We start from the raw sequence: 26,086 nt of genomic DNA on the forward strand, positions 1-26,086 counted from the left end.
CTCCATTGGTATAGAATTTCCTTTATTTCTTCATTTGGCTGTTGATTCATATCCTTTAGGGAATAAACTGATTTCTTGAGTACTGTGAGTTGAACTAGCAAATTAGTCAAATCCAAAGAAGAGGTTGTGGGAACCTTTGATTTATAGCCAGTTGGTTAGAAGCACTGGTAACAAACTGTCCTTGTGGTTGGCATTGAATGGGGGCAGTCTTGTGAGACTGAGTTTTTAATCTGAAGAACATGATGTTATCTTTAGGTAGCTTAGTGTCACATTGTAGTGAATTATAAGATACCCTGAGTGATGTCAAAGAATTGCTTGATATTATGGAGTACACACAGTGAAACTATTGAAGTTGATGTCAGGATTGTTATTATTGTTATTCTTATCTTGCTCTAGTCTTCATCCTATTATTTTTTCACTTTTATTTATTTTTTTATTAATGGGGGAATCTCACACTGAACATGACTTTAATGTCTGGGATCAGATTTGGGAAACCATTTTACTTATTTTTTAAAAAGTATTTGCAGGATAGAGACAGAGAGAAATCAAGATGGAAGGTGGAGATGGGGAGAGAGAAAGAGAGACAGCTGCAGCACTGTTTCAACATTCATGAAGCCTCTCCCCTGCAGGTGGGGACCAGGGGCCTGAACCTAGAACCTTTAGCATTGTAACATGTACGTTCATCTGGTCCCCATTATTTTACATTAATTCTTTGTCCCCAGGCTTCATCCTATTATTTTGTGGTGATCTTTACCTTTAGGTGGGAACTATTTCATAATGTTTTCACTAGTTAGATTCCCTAAGTCAAGTATTATTTTTAATTAACTAATTTTTATTTTACTTACTCCAGGGTTATCAACTGGGGCTCTGTGCCGGTGCTATGAATCCAAAATTCCTGGCAGCCATTATTATATTTTTTTCTTTTTTTTTTACTTTTTTTTTTAAGTACTTTTTTAAAATATTTATTTTATTTATTTTTTCCCTTGTTGTTTTATTGTTGAAGTTATTATTGTTGTTGTCGTTGTTGGATAGGACAGAGAGAAATGGAGAGAGGGAGGGGAAGACAGAGAGGAGGAGAGATAGACACCTGCAGACCTGCTTCACCGCCTGTGAAGCGACTCCCCTGCAGGTGGGGAGCCGGGGTTCGAACCAGAATCCTTATGCCGGTCTTTGTGCTTTGCGCCACCTGCGCTTAGCCCGCTGTACTACAGCCCGACTCCCCATTATTATATTTCTGTTTATTTGATAAGACAGAGAGAAACTGAGAGGGGAGTGGGGAGACAGAGAGGGAGAAAGACACCCGCAGACCTGCTTTACCACTCCTGAAGCACCCTGCTGCAGGTGGGGAGTGGGGGCTTGAGTCCAGGTCCTTGAGAGGGTCCTTCCGCATAGTTCTATGTGCGTTTAATTGGGTCCAACACTGCTCAGGCCCCTAAGTCAATTATCTTAAGCAAACCAAAACTAAACAGTATAAATACTTTTAAGGGTCTCATATAAAATATTACTTTGTTGTGGGGTATTTCTGTACAGAAATGCTCCATTGACTCCCAGAGGGTTAAAGAATATGAAAGCTATCAGGGGAGGGGATGGAATATGGAGTTCTGGTGGTGGGAATTGTGTGGAGTTATACCCCTCTTATCCTATGGTTTTGCCAGTGTTTCCTTTTTATAAATAAAATAAAAAAAAATGTAAAAAAAAAAAAAGAAATGCTTCATTGGAAACTCTGGGGTATACCTGTTAGACAAGCTGTTCCTAGCTGTGTGGTGTAGAGCGCGATAGAGATGGAGGTATATCAATGGTTAGATAGTTAAATGTGTATGTATATTTAACTATATTTAAAGACATTTTTCTTTTACCCTTTTCTTTTATCTTTATTTCAGAGACAGCCAGAAATTGAGCGAGAAGGGGGAGATAGAGGGAGAGAGATAGACACCTGCAGCACCACTTGCAAAACCTTCCCCCTGCAGGTGTGGACTGGGGGCTCAAATCCAGGTCCTTGTGCATTGTAATGTGCGCTCAATCAGGTGTGTCACCTTCTGCCACCTATCTATCTATATGTATCTTTTTTATTTGATAGGACATAGAGAAATTGAGAGGGGGAGGGGAGATAGTGAAGATGAGATAAACACATTTGAAGCACTGCTTCACTGCTCATGAAGCTTCCTCCCTGCAGGTGGGGTGTGGGGGCTTGAACCTAGGTTGATAATTTAAACTTCTTATGTCATTATGATGATAAAGTCTTCACCTTATACCTCATGTTGGTTCCACTAGTCTTGGATTCAGCATGAACTTGAGTACGCAAGGAAGATGACCACATCTCCTAGGACTAGAGATACACCTGTGCCTGTAAGCATAGTCTTACGGTGTCCTTGCCCTGACTCATTTCACATAATTATCCTTTCTTTCCATATTTTAGGGGAGAGTGTTGGATCTTAAATCCCTCTGCTGTGGTCTATTCCACAATAAAGGTCCTGAAAAACTTATTTGGTATCTATTTTCTCTGTACTGATTCAGTTCCGACAAAAACTCAGTTCGGACAATAATTCAGTTCGGACAATAACTCAGTAACTCAGTATACTCAGGTGACAACTGTTCCATATCCCTTTCTTGCATTTATCTAAATAGTAAGATTGACAGTTTTGCATTTCTTCTTTGGCATAATTAATAACAAATGGGATCATTTTTATTTGTGAATTGTAGTCCTGATCTTTCCCATGTTAATTTTAGCCTTATTTATATGTTAATAAAAAACTCTCATTACAAAGTCTGATGTGTTAATGGTGACACTTTAGGTTGTGAAAATAAAGTAAAACAAAAAAAGAATCTACATACAATGTGATGTCAATTCAAGATCCTCCAATTTTGGAGATTGGCATAGCAAATAATATCAAATAAACAGAACTTTGGTTGAGGGAAATCTGGAATGTTCTATCGTTTATTAAAAGATTCCCCCCCCCCCGTTTTTCTCCTTTGTTGCTACCTCAATTTATTTAAAATCACAATGATCCTGCCTCGGAGACAAGAATGACTTCATTTTCTATAAAACTGCAGAGAAAAATCTCAAGATAATCCCCTGCAAAGCACAACACACTTGGGGCGTATTCTGAATAAAAGCAGCAGAACTGTTAACCCTGAGAACACTCTTAAGTCCCCAATGCGTGTTAGCAGAATTTCATTGAGCCTGCAGATTAACCCCCGCCCCCAATACCGGTTATCCACACAACAGCTACTAAATGGTCGGGACTTTGCAGTGCATTGTCTAGATCAGAATTATTCTATAAGGGGTACTGAGGGGGAGGGACAAGCGGCACAATAGGGGAAAACCCCGAGAATTCATCTCCAGAAAGCGAAGAGCTGGTCCACGGATTGCGAGGTGCTAAACTCAGTACTGGAGGTAACAGTGACAGGAGGCGGGAGCTCGTCGCAGCCTGGGAGAAGCAGGCTGAGGCCCTAAGGGAGGCGTGCAGCTCAGAGTAAGTATGAACCGAAAACTTGCCATCGCCCGGCCTTCCTCCACATCCATTCTAGGCCAATCAGAGGTGGTTTGCCTACTTAGAACATGACCTCGGTTTTATTTATTCGTTGTCGTTTTAGCAGATCGGGCTCTGTGTCTCTCAGTGGGCAGGAAGGCAGGCTCAGCTCCGTAATCTGCTTTTTTGTCGCCGCTAAGGCGCCCACCCTTTGGCCCGACCCCCCAAACACCTAGATCTCCTCGGAGACTGAAGCCCCGACGCTTGGGGGGCCGCAGAGGCGGTCAGACGCTGCTTTGCAAAGGGCGTGTGGGTCGTGGCCATTTTTTTTTTTTTTCCTTCCTGTTAACCAAAGTGTTTTTGATTTCGATCACTTCCGAGTTTCCCGTCAGGCATCTTGAGAAGCAGGTGGGCGCTTCCTGGCCGAGTGTGCGTTCACCAGCCGCCTCTTTCACTTATTAAAGGATATATTGCCGTCTTTCTCAGGGTGAGATTCTTTTTTAAAATTTATTTTGGATTCGGACTAGTTTGAGTTGGTCCCCACCAAAAATGAAGACAAGGAAAAAGTAGACGCGATAACGAGGTGCGGGGAGCTCCCCTCCCCCTCCCCCCCCAGCCGAGGCAGAGGGACCAGCGACTCCCGGCTGAGGGACAAGTGACCTCACAGCCTAGGGTGCACGCCGCCGGTAGTCAAGCGCCACTCGTGAACCAGGTCTACCGAGAGGGTGAGAGGGCGGAGCCGCCAGATTTTCGCGCGAGATCAGTCACGGGACTTCCCAGAAAGCCTCAGGCAATATATTAACAGCGGCCAGGGAGCCGGTTGGGGGTGGAAGAGTGGGCGGGGCTTGTCCGGCTATTTAGTCGCCCCGGAGGCCACGCCCCGGATCGGAAGTGACGGAAGGAGCTAGGGGCGTCGAAGCTACACCTCTATGGTTTTCCTCCCGTTCGAGTCGGGAGATGGCCGCTGTGTAGTTACAACGGAGCTAAGTCTCAGGAACCGTCTTTCGGCTTGTCAGGTAGGGCGCTCATTGCACAGAGATCACTCAGAGGGCAGTGAACACCACGGATGAGTGAATATTGTCGAGTCTTTTGTGGGTGGTGATGGGTTGGCGGCCGTAGGCGAACACAGGAGGTGTTACGCCGTTATTTGTGCCTTTCTCTCGCCCGTTGCCCGCAGATCTTCGAAGTGCTACGGGCAGTAAAAGGTGAGGCTGAGGTGAGCAGCTACAGCGGCGCGCGCTCGGGTGCTATCCTGGCTCGAGACCCGGAGATCGCGCGGCCTTGCGCGTGCGCAATTCCTCCCTCCTACCCTTCCCCCATTTTCTCGGCCCGGGCCCCTGCGCGCGCCCGACTGTACTCTCGCCCCGCGCACGCGCGTTTGCTTTTTCCTCTCTCCTGGCTTATGGCTCTCGCGACATCGAGAGGAGCGACTTGTGTTCGCCGCTCATTGGCTGGGTCCGCCACTTCCCGGCGTTTGGGACGTTGATGAAACAATTGACTATAACAAAGTGCCTTGGGTAGGCGGCTCGCTCGTTGCGTCATATTTACTCCGACTTCTTCCCGCTTGTCTGCTTCCGGCCTGTCGCCGACACATTTTTGTTGTACGCAGTCTCGGCATCCGCCTCCAGTCCGAGGTGTGGCAGTCAAGTTTGCTCGGGCTTAATCTGGGCTGCTCCTGCCAGTTGACTGTTTCGAGGCGAATTTTGGCTCTAGACTGTAGGAGCCAGTGTCTGGCTACCGTTTCCTGGCAAGGGCCTTTGCGGATGACGGAGTGGCCCGTCCAGGCCCAGGCCAGCGGAAAGGGTAGTTCTGCAGTATATTAGCGAATTCATACCTTTCTTACATTTTGCTGGCGACGCAGACGTCATAACCGTGGTTTGGTCTGCAATTGAGAGTAATGCATGGCAGAGGCGGATTTAAGAATAGAAACCTTGCCCGTAGTCCATGTTATTTGGAGACCCTATTACCAAAATCAAGCAGCAGTAGTAAAATAGTTTCTACGTGTGTAATATTTCTCAGTTTTCCACATAACAATGGAAACCCCACTAGGTCCTCCTCTGTGTTCCAGGACTTGAAACCCCCCCCCCCCCAGTGTCTTTTCCTTTGGTGCAATACGTCAGCCTTTTTTTTTTTTTTTTTTAATATACAACAGCATTTCTCTGCTCTGGCTTATAGTGGTGCGTGGGATTGAACCTGAGAATTTGGAGCCTTAGAAATGGGAATCTCTTTGCATAACCATTATGCCTCCTCCTAGCACTTACTTTTCATTGAGAACATTAACTGTTTTAAGGGGGGCGGGGGGAGGTTAAAGGCAAATATCGCCAAGACGGATGTAGAGATTAGCAATTGCAGTCTTGTATCATCGCAGGATATTTTAAATTTGGGGAGGTTATTAAAAAGGCAAAACTGTCTTATCACTCAAGTGTATTCTCGTTACATTTGGACTGTAGTTGGTTGGAATGGTTGGGCTATGAAAAGCCACGGTAGGTTTCTTCTCATTTTTCTATAATTTAGTCATTTCAGAATAAACGGTGGCACGAATTGTGTCTAAAATGTGAAACAACCTATGTATGATAGTTTATGGAAATCATTAAAATTTTATCCGTGTTGCATTATAAATACAGGACCCCCCCTTGATTCAGGTAATTAAACTTAGATGCCAGACTGGGGGCGTAGCATTTTGGTTTACTTAACAAATTTTCTCACCCTTGAGACTCTGTAGTCCCAGGTTCAATTCCCTGTACTACCATAAGCCAAATTTGGACAGTGCTCTTGTGAAAGGATACATTTAAAAAAAATTATAATATAAAACAAAGTGATGGCAAAGATTTTCCTAGAGTTGATTCTTGACATGGTAGGATTCGAGAATTGTAAAAACTTCATTTGGTAGACTTAGGTCTAGTTAAGTTTATTGATTGATAAATGTTAGCTATATAAGATCAACTATATAGTGAGAGGACTTGGAAACTGAAGAATTTTCAGTTCTGCATAGACCTTTGAATTGGGAGTTTCCAGAAGCTACATTCAGAATTGCTAATTGAACTCGTTAGCTGGTTTATGTATGATTTATAATAATTTATTATTTATTTTATTTTTAAATGTTTTAAATATTCCCTTTTTGTTGCCCTTGTTTTTTATTGTAGTTATCATTATTGTTGTTATTGATGTCATCGTTGTTGGATAGGACAGAGAGAAATGGAGAGAGGAGGGGAAGACAGAGGGGGAGAGAAAGATAGACACCTGCAGACCTGCTACTGCCCGACACCCTATAATAATTTATTAAGCAACTGAGAGGATAAGGAAGTTAAATGCGATGTATTTCTGGTTAGTAAGCATACACACATAAGCATACTTCAAGGTTATGAATTTATTCATTTTTTTTTTTTTTTACAACTTATAGACGATTGTCATGTTTTTCATTTCAGTTTTAAGCATATTGGATTTTATTGTACTACTTCCAGGACTCACTGAAAACTAATCTAGCCTATTTATTTGTAGAATTTCAGACATTGTTATTTGATCCAGTATTTCTCTATCCACTTAGGTGAGGCCCCCCCCAAAAAAAAAAAAAAAAAGTAGAAAAGGTAAGGTCTCATCAACCTGGGGATGGCACAGAGTTTATAATGCAAGTGATCCAAAGTTCAGTTTTGTGCACCTCCCCCCCCTTAAGGCAGGATGATTAACTGGAAAACTAAAATTTGTGAGTAGATATTTTTAAGAACATAATTTTGGGGGCCAGGTGGTGACACCTGATTGAGTACACGTGTTACAATGTGCAAGGACCTGGGTTCAAGCCCCCCATCCCCACCTGCAGGGGAAAAGTTTTGCAAGTGATGAAGCAGTGTGGCAGGTGTCTTTCTGTCTCTCTTCTCTATCTCCCTCTTACCCCTCGATTTTTGGCTCTCTGTCCAGATAATAAAAAAAACAAAACAAAATTACGGAAATTTCCAAGTGGAATCGTGACTCCCAATGTTCTCATTATCTAAGTTAATGATTGTCAGTACTTAGCAATTTTAGAGTGGTTTTTTTTTTTTAATTTTAGAGTGTTTTAAAAACATCTTTGAAAGACTTAGATAATAACTACAGCTATATATAACAGGCTAATCTTATGCAAGAAACATTTTAAATGAAGTAGATAACCTTTAGCAAAGACAGTACTGAATACCTGTGTTTAGTGCATACCATGTGCCAGACAGAAGCTATCTGCATTTCTAAGTATTGATAGTTTAATCTTAAACCTGTGTGTAGAAACTGAAGCTAACTGAGGTCATGCAGTGGCACACCCAGTAGAGTGCACATGCTCATGCACAGGGATTGGGGGTTGAAGTCCTCAGTCCCCACTTGTAGGAGAGAAGGTTTGAGTGGTGAAGCAGTGTTGTAGGTTTCTGTTTCCCCTTCCCCTCTCCCCTTCCCCTCCCCAGCTTCTTCCTCCTTTCTCTCCTCTTCCATCCCTCTCCCAGCACTTTATTCATCGGTTGCCCTCCCCTCCCCCTTTCTTTTCTCTTTCTCCTTCCTCTCTTCTTCCCTTTCCTCTTCCTCTCCCCTCCCCTTTTCTCTTCCGTACCTCTCCCTCTCCTCCCCCTCCACCATCCCCCCTCCCCTCTCCCTCTCCATCAAATGAAAGGCCACCAGAAGTGGTGGTGGATTCATTCTGCAGGTGTGAGCCCCAGCAATAACCCTGGTGGCAATTAAAAGAAAAAAGGAATAAAAAAAAAAATACAGCTGAAAGTGCTTAATGTAACTTACTAAATGTTTGGCAAGCTAACTGATTAATGTTTAAGCTAGGATTTGAACCCACTTTGTTGGATAACACAGTGTTGATTTATGTTTCTAAAGACTGCTAAAGATGTGAATAGCAGTTTATAGAAATCTGGAGCCCACATTTTCTGAATCTATTAAAATGAAGATTAGATTCAGTTATGCTTGAAATTTAGTAACTTACCAAAAAAAGAAGTCTTGACTTACCTTCATGTGTTCTTTACTGGTTAATGAATCAGTTGGATAAAATAAATGAAGCTATCTTACCTTTTTGTAAGGTGGACCCTCAGTGGATTTTGTTGTAGTAAGGAGAGAATGGATTTGGCACTTTGAAGTTCCATATATAGTTTTTACAACCATATGTCTGTGTATTGTAGAGAGCAGGAGTTGGAATCAGTAAGTCTTGGTCAATTTTTGGTCTACTATTTATATTCTAGCCATGAATAGCCTAAAAGCAAGTCAGTCTCTTGTTCCATATACACTCTACACCCTCTTGTTCTCCTCTCAAAATACTTGTACATGAAAGTTGGAATTTAAGGACATCACTGCTCTCTGCCCTTTCCTTCTCCCTTTGCTACATAGAATCTGCAACCTATGAACAAGTACTATTCACAGTACTTCCAAACCAGATAATGGATCCACTTCTTTCTAGCTTTATTGCTTCTACCTTATCCAAGCAACTATGTTTGATTCCAGTCTGGTTTATCTTCCTGTTCTCCTTTTCATATTGTTTCTCTCTTATAAATAACAGTCTTAAATTATGTATCAGATTTCCCTGATCAAACATGGGCTTCCTTTTAAGATAAAAATAAAATCTAGACTGTAGACTTCCTTATTCCGACACACCCACTGGATGCTATTTGACCTGGTCCTGTATCTCTCTTTTCTACTTTGTTCTCATCTGCTTGGTTATAGCTGCCACAGTCTTTTTGCTGATTGTTTTGTCAGGCATTTGCTGAGTTTGTGTCCTCTTCCGGAAAGCTTGTTCTAGATCTTGCAGTGTTGTCTTTAACCTAAATGTTAAAAGCTAAAGCTAAACACTTAAACTGAAATGTTTAAATTCTTCAAGAGTGCCCAAGAAATGCCTCAATACATCACCTGTGCCCTCCCCTCCCCTCCCTCCCACCCTTCCTTTCCTTTCCCTTCTCCCTGTTTCAGAGCAGTGAGTGAACTTACTGTTCTACTTAAGATGCTCTGTTTCCCTCACAAGAATAAATAGTATTGGATATCTAGCAGGCACCTTGTAAATACAGATTTCAGTTTCTTCATATGAAAGACTGGGTGATAAGGGATAAATTAAAAAAAAAACTGTTTAAAATCACCTAGTATAGAGTTCTTGCACGTGGTTGATAGTTTAAAAATGTTTTATTCAGTATACTGCTGATATATTTGTTTTATTTTAGTAAGAGATGCAGAGAGAAAGAGACCAGAACACTGCTCAGCTCTGGCATATGATAGTACTAGGGATTGAATCTAAGACTTTGGAGCCTTAGTAGTGAAAGCCTTTCTGCATAACCACTATGCTCTTTGCAGTGGTTCTAAGTAAGTTTAATATGCTTTGTAGTAGTAAATATTAAATATTTTGTATTGTATATTTTATATATGATAATGGAGTTCTTGGCGTGAATTTGTATGTTGAGCAAGAGTAAGCATTCACTAGTCTTAACAGCTTATAGCCCTTCTGTCCTGACTTTGCTGTTTGTAATATATGTTATTATGAAACTTGGTTTTTAAAATCTCAGCTAAGATTACAATTAGGATAATTTGAGTTGTAAAGGCACTGTGGGTTAGATCATGGATGCATTTTGATTAAAATAAAAAAGTAAAGCTTAGACTTCTATGGTTGAATGTTTGCTGTATCCTGGAACAGTAAAATAATTCACTTACATAGTGTGCTGCTTTTTCATATGTGTGATCCAGGTTTGAATTTGACTTCTCATGGTACAGAAGGAAGCTTCCCCCCACCAAAATACACACACACACACACACACACACACACACACACACACACACACACACACAATCACTTCCCCCATCCATTAAGTCAGTTGTGCTTTTTAAAAGTTTATTACAGTGCCGACTGTAATGCATTATAAGTAGTGGATAGTTTTATCAGAAATTGAATTTATATATATTTTTTATCTTTGCTAGGAATTTGAATTTAGAGTTTAATTTCTCGGAACATTCTCTCCAGGAAGAATTTTTCAGTGTCCTGCATAAAGCCCAAGGTAAATTTTTCTAGTATTCTGCTTTATTTTTGAGAAAATATGACTACTGAATCCACAAATTCAGACTGGGTATCTTATATGAAGCAGTCAAAGATGTGAAAGCTCTAAGAAGAAGGATCTCTCTTGCTTGTATTGTAGGTTGTGTGTCTAATTCTATTTCTATCTAACATATCTACTTAAAACTTAGAATAAATAAAGCTTTAAAATAAGATTAACCCAGCTTATTTACTTCATCCTGTTTGGATTCCTATAATTTAATTTTCCATCTTTACATTGGTGTTAAGGTATTTATAATTGACTGCATACTATGTGTTAAGTATTATATTTATCAATTCATTTCATCCTCATTACAACAGTTTGTAGTTTACTTAGAATTACAAAGAATAGGAGATGATAACATGATATGTGTTTACTAGAAAAAGAGCTGGACTATCTTTTGAAGTGAACATATGAAACCTTAAATTAGTCACTTAAAAATTAAGTATGTTGACATTGCTTCTATCTTATTAGTATATTCAATAACTACTTCATAATGCTGAGTAAAGTTTATGAAGGTAAAATAGGTGTCTTCACAGATAATTACAGGAGAAATGATTTCAGCTTATGGAAATTTCAAAGAGAAATTTTGTGAGCCTATTTTTATGGGTACTTATCTAAATAGTGAGCTAGTGAGATTTTGAAAATTGTGGTAGCAGGAATAAACTTGAAGCACATGTGTTTGATTTTGTGAAGAACAGATTTATAAAGCATTCAATCCTTCTACTTATTTACCCACCCAGTGAAGTCTTTTCAGTATCCTAATTTTCTTATACACTCCTTAGTACCTAAAATGTTAAAAAGACTTCACTTACTATTTTAGGTACTAAGGAGTGTATGAGAAAATTAAAAAAATAAGAATGAGATTTTGGACCACAAGAATTTTAGGTACTAAGGAGTGTATGAGAAAATTAAGATATTGGAGCCCTATATTGTTGCCCAAGTTTTCTTGTGGTCCAAAATCTCATTCTTAGAATGATCTCTCCAGTTCTCTTGCTTTTCCACCTTTTCTGAAGATTTGGACACAGAAATCCAATTTTATTCTGTAGTCATGACTGTTAGAGATATAGCTCCAGCTGTTCAGAATCTTTAGTGGCTTATTCTACCTAAGCAACTGTCCATCATCACTCCAGACAGAATTTTGTCTATGAGAATGGTTAATTTATTGCCATTTCAAGACTATAAAGTACTTATTATAACAGTGTGATAGGTTAACTTCTCTTTAGTATTAGACCACTTGTGTTTTCTTTGTTTCAGATTCTTTATCTGTAATCTCATTATTTATCTTTTTTACAGGAGAGGTAGGCATAATGTACTGAGCATGGAATAACATCTATCATGCTTGCTGCAGTCTGATATTGATCTATCTGGCTTCTGCAGCTGCTGCCTTTTTGGATTGAGGCACATAGGTGGGGCAGTTTGTAGAAATCTTCTGTATTCAATTTACAGTAACTGCCATAGATGGAAATGATTTTAGTCAGGTTTAATCATTTTCTAAATACTTGAAAAGAATGATGATGAATAATACCACTTGAGAAAGTTAGCTCTGATTGCAACTTGTGTCTGGAAATGAGTTAATAATGTGAAATTTAACCACTGTATTATGATTTTAACATTTTTTTGTTCTCTTATTTGACTAGGAAAAAAAGAGACATGGGTCGTTCTAATTCTAGATCACATTCTTCAAGATCAAAGTCTAGATCACAGTCTAGTTCTCGATCAAGATCAAGGTCACACTCTAGAAAGAAGAGATACAGGTGAATTATGGTGCTTTCAGTTACTTTAATGATAATGATGTTTACTAATATGTGGTATGTTTATTCTATCAAGACACATTGATAAACTCATTAAAGAGTTGGAGACATTGGAAATTGTCCAAATTGTAACTTAGTAAATGGCAGAACTTAGATTTGAATCTAGTTAACTATATTGTGAAGTCTTAATTTTTCTATTTGTTTTGTAAAAGAGATTTGTCATAAGGTAGAATGAGAAAGGTGGGAGAAATGATCAGATCACTTCCTAGTTATGGTGTTAAATGTGCTTGGGACTGAACTTGGATTAAATCTGAGTCAACTAGGGCCTTGTGTATGCAAATTGCTTCTCTAATAGACTGAGTTGTTTCTCCTGTCTTGTATTTATATTGTTTTATTACATATGTGTGCATATATATTTTTTTATTTGATAGGACAGAGAGGTGGGAGGAGAGATAGAGGAGGAGAGAGAAGGACACCTGTAGATCTGATTCACCATTAATGAAGTGTTGTGTGCACTCAACTGGGTGCATCACTGCTTGGCCCTCTTAAGCCCTTTAGTCTCTTGAGTTAATCTTTTGAGACTTAGTAACTGAATTGTTCTATATATGAAGGTTTATTTAATATAATATTTTCATGTTATATTCAGTTAGAAATATTTAAACTGGAATAATTACTTTTTCTTGCATTGATATTTATTTTATTTTTAGTTCTAGGTCTCGTTCCAGGACTTATTCAAGATCTCGTAGTAGAGATCGTATTTATTCTAGAGATTATCGTCGAGATTACAGAAATAATAGAGGAATGAGACGACCTTACGGTTATAGAGGAAGAGGTAGAGGGTATTATCAAGGAGGAGGTGGTAGATATCATCGAGGTGGTTATAGACCTGTCTGGAATAGAAGACACTCTAGGAGTCCCAGAAGAGGTCGCTCACGTTCCAGAAGTCCAAAAAGAAGATCTGTTTCTTCTCAAAGGTCCCGTAGCAGATCCCGTCGATCATATAGATCCTCTCGATCTCCAAGATCATCATCTTCTCGTTCTTCATCTCCATATAGCAAATCTCCTGTCTCTAAAAGACGAGGGTCTCAGGAAAAACAAGCCAAAAAAGCTGAAGGGGAGCCCCAAGAAGAGAGTCCTTTGAAAAGTAAATCACAGGAAGAACCGAAAGATACGTTTGAACATGACCCATCTGAATCTATTGATGAGTTTAATAAATCATCAGCTACATCTGGTGACATATGGCCTGGCCTTTCAGCTTATGATAACAGTCCTAGATCTCCCCATAGTCCTTCACCAATTGCTACACCACCTAGTCAGAGTTCATCTTGCTCTGATGCACCCATGCTCAGTACAGTTCACTCTGCAAAAAACACCCCTTCTCAGCATTCACATTCCATTCAGCATAGTCCTGAAAGATCAGGCTCTGGTTCTGTTGGAAATGGATCTAGTCGATACAGTCCTTCTCAGAATAGTCCAATTCATCACATCCCTTCACGAAGAAGCCCTGCAAAGACAATCACACAGCAGAATGCTCCAAGAGATGAGGCTAGGGGACGTTCTTCATTTTATCCTGATGGTGGAGATCAGGAAACTGCAAAGACAGGGAAATTCTTAAAAAGGTAATAACTAAAGTAGAGAATTTGAATTATACTAGTAATACATTTCTTCTTGAGCTCTACTTGGGTTTATGATTTTAAATTGTATTATGATTTGGCTTTAGCTCTTTTAAGATAATCTCAAAATTATTTTGACTCACATCTGGTAAACTTTGGAAACTTTTGATGGCAGCTCTTTCCCTTTTAGCTGTCTTCAATCCAGAATTAAGGTGGTAATGAGAAATTCAGTAGCATAACGGATATCTAATGCCATTAGCCTTTTAGAGATCTGTTTTGTTTTAGAGCAGTAACTATGTTCTGATGTAGTTTATGTAAATAGTGCAGTTATACTTACATCATCCTATTTGTGTGGTTTTGCAAACCAGGTAGTAATTTTTTTTAAAGATTTATTTATTTAAGGTTAATATGAGAGAGAGAACCAGAACTTTACTGTGGCACATGTGTAATGTGGGTCAAACTGATGACCTCTTGTTTTTAGGATCAGTGCTCTAGCCACATGTGCTACACAGTTAACTAAGCTTTACTCTGCCAGATTGTAGAAAAGATAATGGTTTCTCATTAACTTTCAGTAATTTTTAGTTTAATGCAAAGTGATGCTAAAAAAACCATGAAAAATTGTTGCTAATACAGTATAATTAAAAGTGAGGAACATTTATGTTACACTACTTAGTGTTGCCAGTCATCATTTTCTAGAATAAAGTATGATTTGGAAATTACTGTTTAAATTACATTCAATTTATACCATCAGTAAATGAGCAAGTGGAATATTTTCACACAGAAATTGAATTCTAAGGGAAACATTGTTTATTAGTGGTTCTTAGTCTCAGATTTGGCATAAGTTGTGTTCTATATATTAGAACCTCTGGAAATTTGGATTTGTTGTGTAGAACTGCAGGATATTTCTAAATCACATTTTTCTGAATGACTTTAAATATCAAGTCGGAAGTCCGGTGTGTACGTTTATTTAAAAATGAATAAAGTAAATGAGTGCTATATATGGGCACTTTTTAGTAGATTTTTCCCCTATTGGCCTAGGGCAACATATATAAATAATGCATGTGATTCACAGTGAAGGCAATCTAGAGTTACTATCCTCTTCTTTGCTTATTCACAGGTTCACAGATGAAGAGTCTAGAGTATTCCTGCTTGATAGGGGTAATACCAGGGATAAAGACACTCCAAAGGAGAAAGGATCAGAGAAAGGGAGGGCAGAGGGAGAGTGGGAAGATCAGGAAGCTCTAGATTACTTCAGTGACAAAGAGTCTGGAAAACAAAAGTTTAATGATTCAGAAGGGGATGACACAGAGGAGACAGAGGATTATAGACAGTTCAGGAAGTCCGTTCTTGCAGATCAGGGTAAAAATTTTGCTACTGCAACTCACCGGAATACGGAGGAGGAAGGATCCAAGTACAAGTCCAAAGTTTCACTGAAAAGCAGTAGAGAAAGTGATGGATTTAGAGAAGAAAAAAATTATAAAGCTAAAGAGACTGGCTATGTAGTGGAAAGGCCTAGCACTGCAAAAGATAAGCACAAGGAAGATGACAAAAACTCCGAGAGAATAACAGTAAAGAAAGAAACTCAGTCACCTGAGCAGGTAAAATCTGAAAAGCTCAAAGACCTCTTTGATTATAGTCCCCCTCTACACAAGAATCTGGATGCACGAGAAAAGTCTACTTTCAGAGAGGAGAGCCCACTTAGAATCAAAATGATAGCTAGTGATTCTCATCGCCCTGAAGTCAAACTCAAAATGGCGCCTGTTCCTCTTGATGATTCAAACAGGTAATTCTGCAGTGATGCCCAGTAAATAATCTGTGGGTGGTTAGTTAATATTCCAGCTAATTATTTTTTGAACTTATCTCCTGCTTCAATATTCAAACATTTGGTATATTTTGTTTGTATGTGTGTTTGTTACCGATACGCTCCAGACCTGCTTCCTTGACTAAAGACAGGCTACTTGCTAGTACACTTGTCCATTCTGTCAAGAAGGAGCAAGAATTCCGGTCCATCTTTGACCACATAAAGTTGCCACAGGCCAGCAAAAGCACTTCAGAGTCATTTATTCAGCACATTGTGTCCTTGGTTCATCATGTTAAAGGTATGTTTGATATTGTGAATTAAATTTCCATTGCAAATAAAAATAATAAATAGTTGTTTACTACATTTTGTATCTCAGTGCTAGCAAGTATATATAGATACTGTTAAAATTTTTGAAAAATAAGTTCTCAATGAAAAGATAAGTAGCATCAATTGTGATAGTCTGAAAATCATTGTTAACATGATTTGTATTTGTTAAATGCTAAGTCTTTTTGAAATGTCATATTTAAAGTGTAGAATGCTTATAAATTACCCTTCTTTGTATGCATATGATTTCTGATAAGGTTTGTTACAGATTTATAACAGCTAGTTTTAGTGAGCATTAAATTTTAAGAATTTCTTTTTCCATCTTTAAATCTGAAATAGTGGGAACTTAGCATTTATTTTCTATCTTGTTAATTTGTTATAATACTTCAAAGGATAGATAAATCAGGAGTAAATAATAGGGTTTTATAAAGGGAAATTAAGTTCACAGTTATTCAGTAAATAGAGATTACATGAATATTAAGTAGGATAATAATTGATGTCATTTCTTTAGGTCCTAAAGATGATAAGTATGCTCATTTCAATTTCAGTGTTGATGTCCTGTTTTCATTAGTATTGGGTTGTTGGAAAAGTCATGACATTTTTATGTAAAAAAAAAAAATGTAGAAATATGTCATGACTTTTCCGACAACCCAATATGAATTCTCCTTTGAAATCTACTGGCAATTTACAAAGGCTTTAGGATATAACTTTTTTCTTTTTTGGGCAATTAGGTTTTATTTTTTTATATAAAGGTAGTTTACTGTGAAACAAATTACTACCCAGGAATCGCTATTGTCTTTTACTGGTAGGCCATTTGAAAATATATTTTGTCTTTTGACATAAGAACAGTTCTTGTTGAAACTCTCACTAGTAGGTCTTCTATACACACCATGTTTCAGGACACTGAATCTGTAAGTCATTTCTTTTTAGACTGTATTTGGACATGGTAACAGAAATTTTCTTTGGATGTAACTGGACTTGTGAACCAATTTATGACCATATTGCTGCTGTACACAGAATAAGAAACATCTGTTATTTTTCTTTTTTTCTTTTTTTTTTTTTTTCAAATTTTTTTGGGCTGTCTCCACATTTTACAATTACTGCTGAACTTTGAGATCAAATTTTGATAATTTTTTCCTTTTTTTAAAAAAGAATTGTAATTATGTTTCATTATTGGTATTGTACAACCGATCTGAACAGCTCTTACTTAATACAGAGCTGAAAAATGCCCAGTGATGTTTTCTTTTTCATTATAACTAGGTCCTGGAATATGTTTTGAAATGGCAAAACCCATGTTTCAAAGTAAAATAGCTGTTGAAAGATACAGGCAAAGTTGAATCTTCTGTCTTCCTGGCAAAAATGGCATAAAACTGAGTTGCTAGCTCAAATTCCTGGGTTTCATGGAATTATGATTGAGGCACTACCCTTGTAGTGGCCATTTCAAGTTTTAATGATTGGTTATGAGACATGTGCTGGATATTGGGCGGTAAGTTGACACAGATATTGTTGACCTGTTAAGCAGATAGCTTGCTTCATAATGTAACATTTCATAAATTTATACGTTTTTCTATTTTACAACACACTTTGAACTGATTTAAAAATTAATCAGTATTGATACTACTAATTTTTAAATTACTAGAAGACAAGACTATCAGATAGTGCTGTCAGGTTTGCCAAGATGCCAGATTTGTGGTATAATTAAGTGAATGTTAAATTAAAAAAATTTTTTTAATTGAAAAAGCAGTGATAGTTTTTTTCCCCTTAAATCCAGTTTTTGTTGGCAGCATAATTCTTGTGAAATAGAACTTATTAAAATCAGATTTGTAGTTATTCAACTACTTAAGATTTTTTTTTTTTTTTTTTTACTTGTCCAAGATTAATTGAAGTAATTGCCTTGGTTTGTATAGGCAATGTGTCTAAGAACATTATATATATATATATATATATATATATTTTTTAAGGAAGTAATACTAAAATGAAATTTCAGTAACAATTATAATGCTTATCTTTCTTGGATTTTATATGTAGTAGTGACAGGGACCTTTGAAGAACTTTGCATCATTTACCTGTTGAGGTACAAGAAATGAAAAGGGATAGAGGGCATAGGAGCTGTTTGTAACACTTGATTCTCTTCTGCTAGGTTTCTTGAGTATTTTTTTTTCACCTGCTCCATGCACTTCTGTCACAAATGAAGATTTCTCTTAAAGTAAATATAACTAATTGGGCAGTATTTCTTCTAAATCAACAGAGCAGTACTTCAAATCACCTTCAATGACGCTGAACGAGAGGTTCACTTCATATCAGAAAGCCACTGAAGAACATAGCACCCGGCAAAAGAGCCCCGAGATACACAGGTTTGTGTGCCACTAACTAGGCTTGCAAAACTGTTTTGAGAGGAGGACCCTGTTTAAACTATTCTGTACTAAACTAGGCTGTCATTTGAAACAAAAAAAGCTTTGGCTTTGTTCCTGACATAGCTTGATTTAAGTGCTACTAATTTTGAAAAAAAAAAAACTTTTTTAATTTCTATTTTTTTAAATTTTTATTTATTTTCCCTTTTGGTGCCCTTGGTTTTTATTGTAGTTATTATTGTTATAGTTGTTGTTGGATAGGACAGAGAGAAATGGAGAGAGGAGGGCAAGACAGAGGGGGGAAGAGAAAGATAGACACCTGCAGACCTGCTTCACTGCCTGTGAAGTGAAACTCCTGCAGGTGGGGAGCCAGGGGATCGAACCAGGATCCTTAGGCCAGTCCTTTTGCTTTGTGCCACGTGTGCTTAACCTGCTGAGCTACTGCCCCCGACTCCCTAATTTCTATTTTTTAAATAAAGTTTATTTGGTTTAAACTGATTATTAGAACTGAAAATACTAATTCTTAATCGCTTCTAGTTGAGGAATTAGTTATTGCACTTGGTTTTGGGCAGGGAATTTGATGCCTAGAGTAACCTTTGAGTTTAATTTAGTTCTAGTAAGCTTATAAAAAATGCTTGGTGTGAGGGTGAAGGAAAGCATTAACAAATAGTGATAGTTCAAATCCTTTTGTTCCTTCATTTGCATTTCTGTAGAATGGTTATTTGATCTCTGAACACTAGTTGTTTTGGTCTAAATAATGAGGTTAAACTATTTTAGGATGGTACTGTTAGTAATAAAATATCTTATAATTTTAATAACATGCATATATATATAGTACATACAAAAGGTGCAATTAGTACTACTGTTTGTCTTTTCCCTTTTTTTAAAATTGTATTTGAAAGGATAAAGACAAATTGGGGAGGGGTGGGGGATAAGAGAAGGGAGAAAGCCCTCTGCAGACCTGTTTCACTGCTTGTGAGGCATCCCCCTGCAGAGGGGGCAGGGGCTTAAACCCCTGTGCGGGTCTTTGCACATAGTAAGTATTAAGTGTACTTAACCGAGTGTGCTACTGCCTGGCCCCGCTGTTATAATATACCTGGGCACTTAACTGTAGTTTCAATGGTGACTGCTGAATAAACTCTGGGAAATTTCCTACAGACAGTAGTTCAAAAGGCAAGAAAAGTTAAAGAGCTTCTAGCATGTAAAGATGCTAAAGACTTATTTATTTATGGTTTATTGGATATATCAATGTATTATAATTATATGGTAATTGATACTTAAAATGTTAATACTCAGTTTAGATAAGATCTTTTTTTGATGGTTAAATTTTGATTTTAAAAAAAGATCCATTGGAGGAGATAACATAATATTCATCCAAATGACTTTCATGCTTACAGACTTAAGCATTGCCACAAACCAAAGCTGAACCGAGCTCTGGTTAAATAAATAAATAGACAAAGACGAGTATGGGATGGGATCATAAGCAGAAGTTGAGAAAGAAGAACAGAAAGGGAAATTAAAAAGCAGAACTTGACTGAGTTTGGAGTAGGGCACCAAAGTAAAAATCTCTGGCTGGAGAGTGAGGGTAGATGTTTTGCTTCACTGGGGATGGTGACGGGACACAGACCTTTGGTGGTAAGAATGGTGTTAATAGACAAAAAATAAGTAAACAAAAAAAATTAAATAGATAAACAATTAAGTTCAGTTTAAAATTTTTATCTTTATTTATTTATGAGAAAGAGAACCAAAGTATCACTCTGACATAACATTACCAGGATTAAGATTCCAACAATTTACTTACTGCACTGCCACCACCACCTGAATCACTTAAGTTTGATGCTTTAAAAGACTGGGTTTTATTTATATGGCCCAAGCATTTTAATTCACTTCTAATGAATAACTTTTATTTGGAATTAAGTTAACAATCTTACTATGCTAAAATGATTCAGAAGTAACTGGTTAGTAATTAATTTCCCTTTGAAATATAGACAGCTTGAGGGTTTTTTGACCTATGAGGTTTATGTGACTACAAATAATTTTTTTTGTTTGTTTTACATTAAGGAGAATTGACATCTCTCCAAGCGCCCTGAGGAAGCATACTCGTTTAGCAGGGGAAGAGAGAGCTTTTAAAGAAGAAAGTCAGAAGGTAAGTTTTGAATAGATGCGTTTTTACATTAATTTCTGCTTGGTTAATGATACTGTACAAATTATAGTTTATTTAGGCAAAAGGTTTATGCTCTAATTTATAAATACAGTATGTATGTATTGATAGTAGTATTATTCCCAAAAGAGAGTAAGCAGCCATTCTATCAATACTATATCAGTTAAAGCAAGAGTAATTTTAAAAGTGATAATGAAAGGAGGAAGTAAGGAAAAGAAATATTATGAAAGATTCAAAGTATATCTTCATTCAATGGTCCTAATATGAAATAGTGAATATTCTTTGATTTATATGTATCTAAACGAATATATTTAGGTTCATTTGAGAGAATAAGAAGTCATCCCCATGTTATTGGGCTTTTTTTTTTTTTTTTAAATCTGGACTATGAAACAAGCATTTTGAGAACTGATTTACAAATGAAAGTTTAGAACAGAAATATCTCAAGAATATTTGGGTTGGTAGGAAGAAAACTTCCAAGTTCAAGAATGAGTCTGAATGACAGTGGGTGGTTTTGAATATCTGGTCATTTGAAATGAATATTTCCTCGCATGGTAGTCTATATGACATCTCTGATAAAAGTGTGGTAGGAAAGAGGTAAAATGAGAGTAACTGTCTTAATGAAGAGGTTAGAGGATTTGACGTGCTGCAAATACTACTGCTGAGATACTTGAGAAAATGAGTTAATTCATAATTGGGCACTTTGGAAACACAGGTACTTTTATAACTTGTATGCAGATTTTAATAGACTGCACTTAAATTAGAAATTTAATAGAATGTGACTACTTTGTGTGGGGTATATTGTACTTAGAAAATGTGTGAAGTGAATACTGATTGTTTTTTTACTTTAAGTGGTTGGTTTTGTTTTTCCAAGAATTTGGTTTAACCTTGCACTCTGCCAGAGTAATTATTCTCATTACTCAGATCAGATTTTGACCTTGGAGATAAAGTAGTGAGGATATGACACTTTTCTCCATCATCTGGATGAATATTTGATATGTGTTAATGTGTAGTTACTATATCTATTATTGGGATTTTACAAAGTACTTGTATTGTCTTTTTTCTTGTGGATTTGGTCATAAATGAAGAGGAGATTTTTTTCCTCGTGATTAGGTTTTTTTTTGGGGGGGGGTAGAATTTTTTTTTATTACTATGGGAGCAAGTAAGTGAGTTATTGATAAAATTGGAGATAAAATTATATGCTCATTTTTATGAATGCTTGTATTATTATAGCTAGACTTCCCAGAGTAAGTACTTCTTATTGTTGAATACTAGCAAGGATGTCCACATTGCTTAGCATCTTACTGATGTATGATTTTTCTTCATTCCTAGATGCCTCTTTCCATCTTCCTATATTATATAGTATTTGAAAAAGCAATGGAACAAGAAGGAGGTGAATTGTGACCCAGTTAAAATGTCCGTTGCAATACCTGAATTGAGAAAGGGCAGTATATGGCCCAAGATACTGAGTACAGGACTGGGAATAATCTTTTTGATTTTGTCTATCCTTGTTCAACCTCAGTTGGTTTCATAAAACATATTCCACTTGCATGTTGTGAGAATTACAGAATTCTTTAGAATTTTTTTTATTGGGTTGGCCAGTTTATTTGGGAAGAGCTTAATGATACTGAGGATAAACCAATAAGTAATGAAGATTGAGTAATAAAAACCATAGCTTTAGGCTCCCTCTGTAGGCGGAAGGCTAATTCCTTTTTTTAAAATTAATTAATTTATTTTCCCTTTTGTTGCCCTTGTTATTTTATTGTTGTAGTTATTATTGTTATTGATGTTGTTTTGTTGTTGGATAGGACAGAGAAATGGAGAGAGGAGGGGAAGACAGAGAGGGGAAGAGAAAGATAAGACACCTGCAGACCTGCTTCACCACCTGTGAAGTGACTCCCCTGCAGGTGGGGAGCCGGGGGCTCGAACCGGGATCCTTAAGCCGGTCCTTTCGCTTTGTGCTACATGCGCTACCTACCGACTCCCCAAAGGCTAATTTCTATCTTTGTGCAGATAATTAAAAAAAAAAAAATCCAAAATTCTGTTTGGAATTATGAGGAATGATAATGAATGTTTTAACTTTTTTAATCTGTAATAGTTCATTATGAATTGCCATGAGCAGGAAACAATGGCATTTTTAATTATCTTCTTAATGAATTCTTCAGTCCTACTGCACTTGTGTACACGAGTGTTTAATAGTAGATGACTTTTTTTAAAAAAAGAAAAAAACAAAACTTAGAGTTAATTTGTTAATGATCTTTTCTTTCCTATAGTAGAATGTCAGTTTAGAAACTGGCACAAAATTTGACTATACTTTTTCCCTATGTTTCCTTGAAATCTGCATTTATCTTTTATAGGGAGATAAAAAATTAAGGTGTGATTCTGCTGATCTTCGGCATGACATTGATCGTCGAAGAAAGGAAAGAAGTAAAGAACGGGGAGATTCCAAGGGCTCCAGAGAATCCAGTGGATCAAGAAAGCAGGAAAAAACTTCAAAAGATTACAAGGAATACAAATCTTACAAAGATGACAGGTAATTGTCTAAACTGTCTGGGTTAGGTTCTAGCTTCTAATTAGCCCTAAATAATTGTCAGCTTAATTGCTTTCAATTTTGACTGTGTAATCGAGTGTTTAAATTTAAACAATTAAAATTATTTGTTTTACAGCAAAAATGTATTTGTCTTTTACACGGCTTATGGTGGATGAGGACAAAAACTTTGGAATAGCAAGCTAACACTGAAAAAAAAATGACAAATTAATGTGTCCTATTATCCAGGCTACATCAGGAGGTTGGACTTCAATGCAGTGCATTTCTAGAAACAGTTTGTGTAAGAACTTTGGTTCGTTATGCTTGATTCCGCACTTTTTCAACTCATAACACCCAGAGTACAAGAATTTTAAACTGATACCTAGTGGTTTAACATGGGAGAGATGGGGGGGAGGAAGGACTAGTTTTTATGAAGTAGCAATGTGTATTAGTCTTTCAGTAATATTTCCATGGATACTGTTAGCAGTGGTAAGAGTTATCACAGGTATGACTTTTTCGGGTATTGCACTAGAATCATAAAGTTGATCATCCTAGAATCAATAAGAAATAGGAGTACTAATTATCATAGATAATCGTTTTTCTTGCTATTCATTAGGTAAATGGTGGATATTACTTGTGTTTTTTTTTTTCTTTCTTTTGTTTATGACCGTTATTTGTAATGTCATATGCTTTTTATTTCTACAATGGTGTTATGGCCCAAATCATACCAGCTGTTCTCACCCAGGGTGTACAAACTGCAGTCATTTTAAACTTGGCTTTAAGAACATTCTTACTTTTTCCTACTCTTCTTTTCCTTCCCTTAAAATAACAAAGTAAAGTTAATATTGAAGAACTGAACCTTATTCCTGAAGTTTCCAGACCGTTAGTATGTTTTTTTAGTATTGTAAAACAAATTGAAGATTGAAACAGACTGTGCCAAAGTTTTAACACCCATTTTTAGTTATCTAATAGTTTTTAATAGAGGCTAGTTTTGTTACTTGAAAAGTATCCCTCTTATTATAATATTCACCAAGGTTTTATCTTTTTTAAAAATTGCACATTTTTCTATTTTCTTTATTTTGCAGTAAACATAAAAGTAGAGAACAAGATCATTCTAGATCTTCATCCTCTTCAGCATCACCTTCTTCTCCCAGTTCTCGAGAAGAAAAGGAAAGTAAGAAGGATAGAGAAGAGGAATTCAAAACTCACCATGAAATGAAAGAATACTCAGGCTTTGCAGGAGTTAGCCGGCCACGAGGAACTTTTGTAAGTAATATAATTACCTTTGATAGCCTGTGGAGATTTTATTTTAGATTACTGTATATATGGCAAGTAAAATATACAATTTAATTATTGTTAACGTGAGTCATTACTTCTGTAGTCAGAATTAGTATTGAAATATGAGATATTTGAAGTATCATTTTCAGTAAGAAATGTCTTGGGATGGAGGCTTGGGAAGGGACTGGCTGGGATGATGTTTTCTTTGTACACAAAGCAGAAAAAAATAGCAATGCTTTGTTTATTTAAAGAAAAAAGATGCTACTTTGCTATTTGGAAGCATATGTATATTTAAATTGGGAATCAGTAACTATGTAATGCTTAAAAATCTAGGAAGTAAATAAAATTATTGAAATCATGTTATCTAATTGTTTTTTGAGAGGTATCTAAAACATTAAAAAATCCTTAGGTACATCTTTAGGTTATAATTATTTTCAAGTACTGAAAATAATTATATGTATATCAGTCTTAGAAATAATGTTTTATTCTACACGTTGACCCCATGTTTTCTTATACTTGATGGATAATTGAATGACTTCCTAGTAGTGCATCTTCCTGATTCTTTAACTTCTATATTTAGTTTTCTACCTTGAGGGAGCATCCAGTTGGTTACAGTAGGGTTCATTTATTAGTTTACTTGGAAAAGATAAAGCTTTCCTAATGTGATGACTAGGTCCAGTTGAACACTTAGGTCTCCTATAAATAAAGCAAAGGTATTAGGCAGCTTTTCTTTTTCTTTTTCTGTTTTTTTTTTTTTTTTTTTTGTGTGTGTGTGTGTGTGTTAAAGGGAAAAAGATATTTTACAGTACTCAGGCCATGAAAATGCTTAATACTTAAGTCTATTCTGCATTTTTTAACCTGATCAATTTTTCAGTAGACAGATTTTTTTTTTTTTGCCTGTGATAGAAAATCCATGACATTCTCAGGCCATTAATAGAGATTTAGAACAAAATTAGGAAACTGTTTTTGTTACTGCAGTAAAATTAGAGTTTGCATGTAACTACTTTTTGATTGCATTACTAAACAATCTTGTTAATGTTAATCAGTTTCGAATTAGAGGCAGAGGAAGAGCCAGAGGAGTTTTTGCTGGGACAAATACTGGTCCAAACAACTCAAATACTTTTCAAAAGAGACCGAAGGAAGAGGAATGGGATCCAGAATATACCCCAAAGAGCAAGAAGTACTTCTTGGTGGGTGTTAGAAGTCTGTTTATTTGGTTTGCATTAATTTTCAAAGCATACTGGGCTAATATATTTGAATATAGTATCCACTACTATGAGAATATTTCACCAAATGTGGGGTATCTTTTAAAAATTTTATTACCCAGATGATTTCAAGTTTTGAAAATGTGAGTCCCTTTAGTTCTATTACTCTTATGACATCACCTATGGACTGATCAGGATAAACTAAAAATCACCTGATTTGATAGCCATAATCAGAGAAGAGGATATATATATCTCACACCTGTATGTAAGACAGTGGCAATTAGGGGCCAGGTGGTGGCACACCTGGTTGAGCACACGTTATAGTGCTCAAGGACCCAGATTCCCTCTGCAGGGGGAAAGCTTTGCAAGTGGTGAAGCAGTGTTGCATCTCTCTCTCTCTCTCTCTCTCTCTCTCTCTCTCTCCCCCCCCCTTTTTATCACCCTATCCCCCTTGATTTCTGGCTGTCTATCCAATAAATAAATAAAGATGATGTACAAAATAAATTTTAAAAAATGACAGTGGCAATTGTAGAAACTTCTCAACTTTTGCTGTTTGCTCATTTAAAAGACAAGGATTCTTTCA

At 36.9% G+C, this 26,086-nt stretch overlaps 1 protein-coding gene across 8 annotated transcripts in view; it reads left to right on the forward strand.

Annotated features, from left to right (window-relative positions):
• The first annotated feature begins 3,272 nt into the window (after nucleotides 1-3,272).
• BCLAF1 (BCL2 associated transcription factor 1) overlaps nucleotides 3,273-26,086 on the forward strand; it is a 31,892-nt gene continuing 9,078 nt past the window's right edge. The window contains exons 1-12 of one of the 8 annotated variants that reach the window (XM_060190390.1): nucleotides 4,381-4,486; nucleotides 4,648-4,686; nucleotides 10,380-10,456; nucleotides 12,133-12,249; nucleotides 12,954-13,865; nucleotides 14,977-15,642; nucleotides 15,789-15,958; nucleotides 18,233-18,338; nucleotides 20,397-20,481; nucleotides 22,851-23,026; nucleotides 24,106-24,286; nucleotides 25,345-25,488. In XM_060190390.1, the coding sequence (XP_060046373.1) occupies nucleotides 12,146-12,249; nucleotides 12,954-13,865; nucleotides 14,977-15,642; nucleotides 15,789-15,958; nucleotides 18,233-18,338; nucleotides 20,397-20,481; nucleotides 22,851-23,026; nucleotides 24,106-24,286; nucleotides 25,345-25,488 (2,544 nt within the window). In that variant the 5' untranslated portion in view covers nucleotides 4,381-4,486; nucleotides 4,648-4,686; nucleotides 10,380-10,456; nucleotides 12,133-12,145. Of the gene's footprint in view, nucleotides 3,474-4,357; nucleotides 4,487-4,647; nucleotides 4,687-10,379; nucleotides 10,457-12,132; nucleotides 12,250-12,953; nucleotides 13,866-14,976; nucleotides 15,643-15,788; nucleotides 15,959-18,232; nucleotides 18,339-20,396; nucleotides 20,482-22,850; nucleotides 23,027-23,159; nucleotides 23,322-24,105; nucleotides 24,287-25,344; nucleotides 25,489-26,086 lie in introns of those variants that run through there. The other 7 variants (XM_016186832.2, XM_016186830.2, XR_001601447.2 and 4 more) reach the window with 7 other exon arrangements.

Source organism: Erinaceus europaeus, chromosome 4 (assembly GCF_950295315.1).
Source record: "Erinaceus europaeus chromosome 4, mEriEur2.1, whole genome shotgun sequence".
NCBI lineage: Eukaryota > Metazoa > Chordata > Mammalia > Eulipotyphla > Erinaceidae > Erinaceus > Erinaceus europaeus.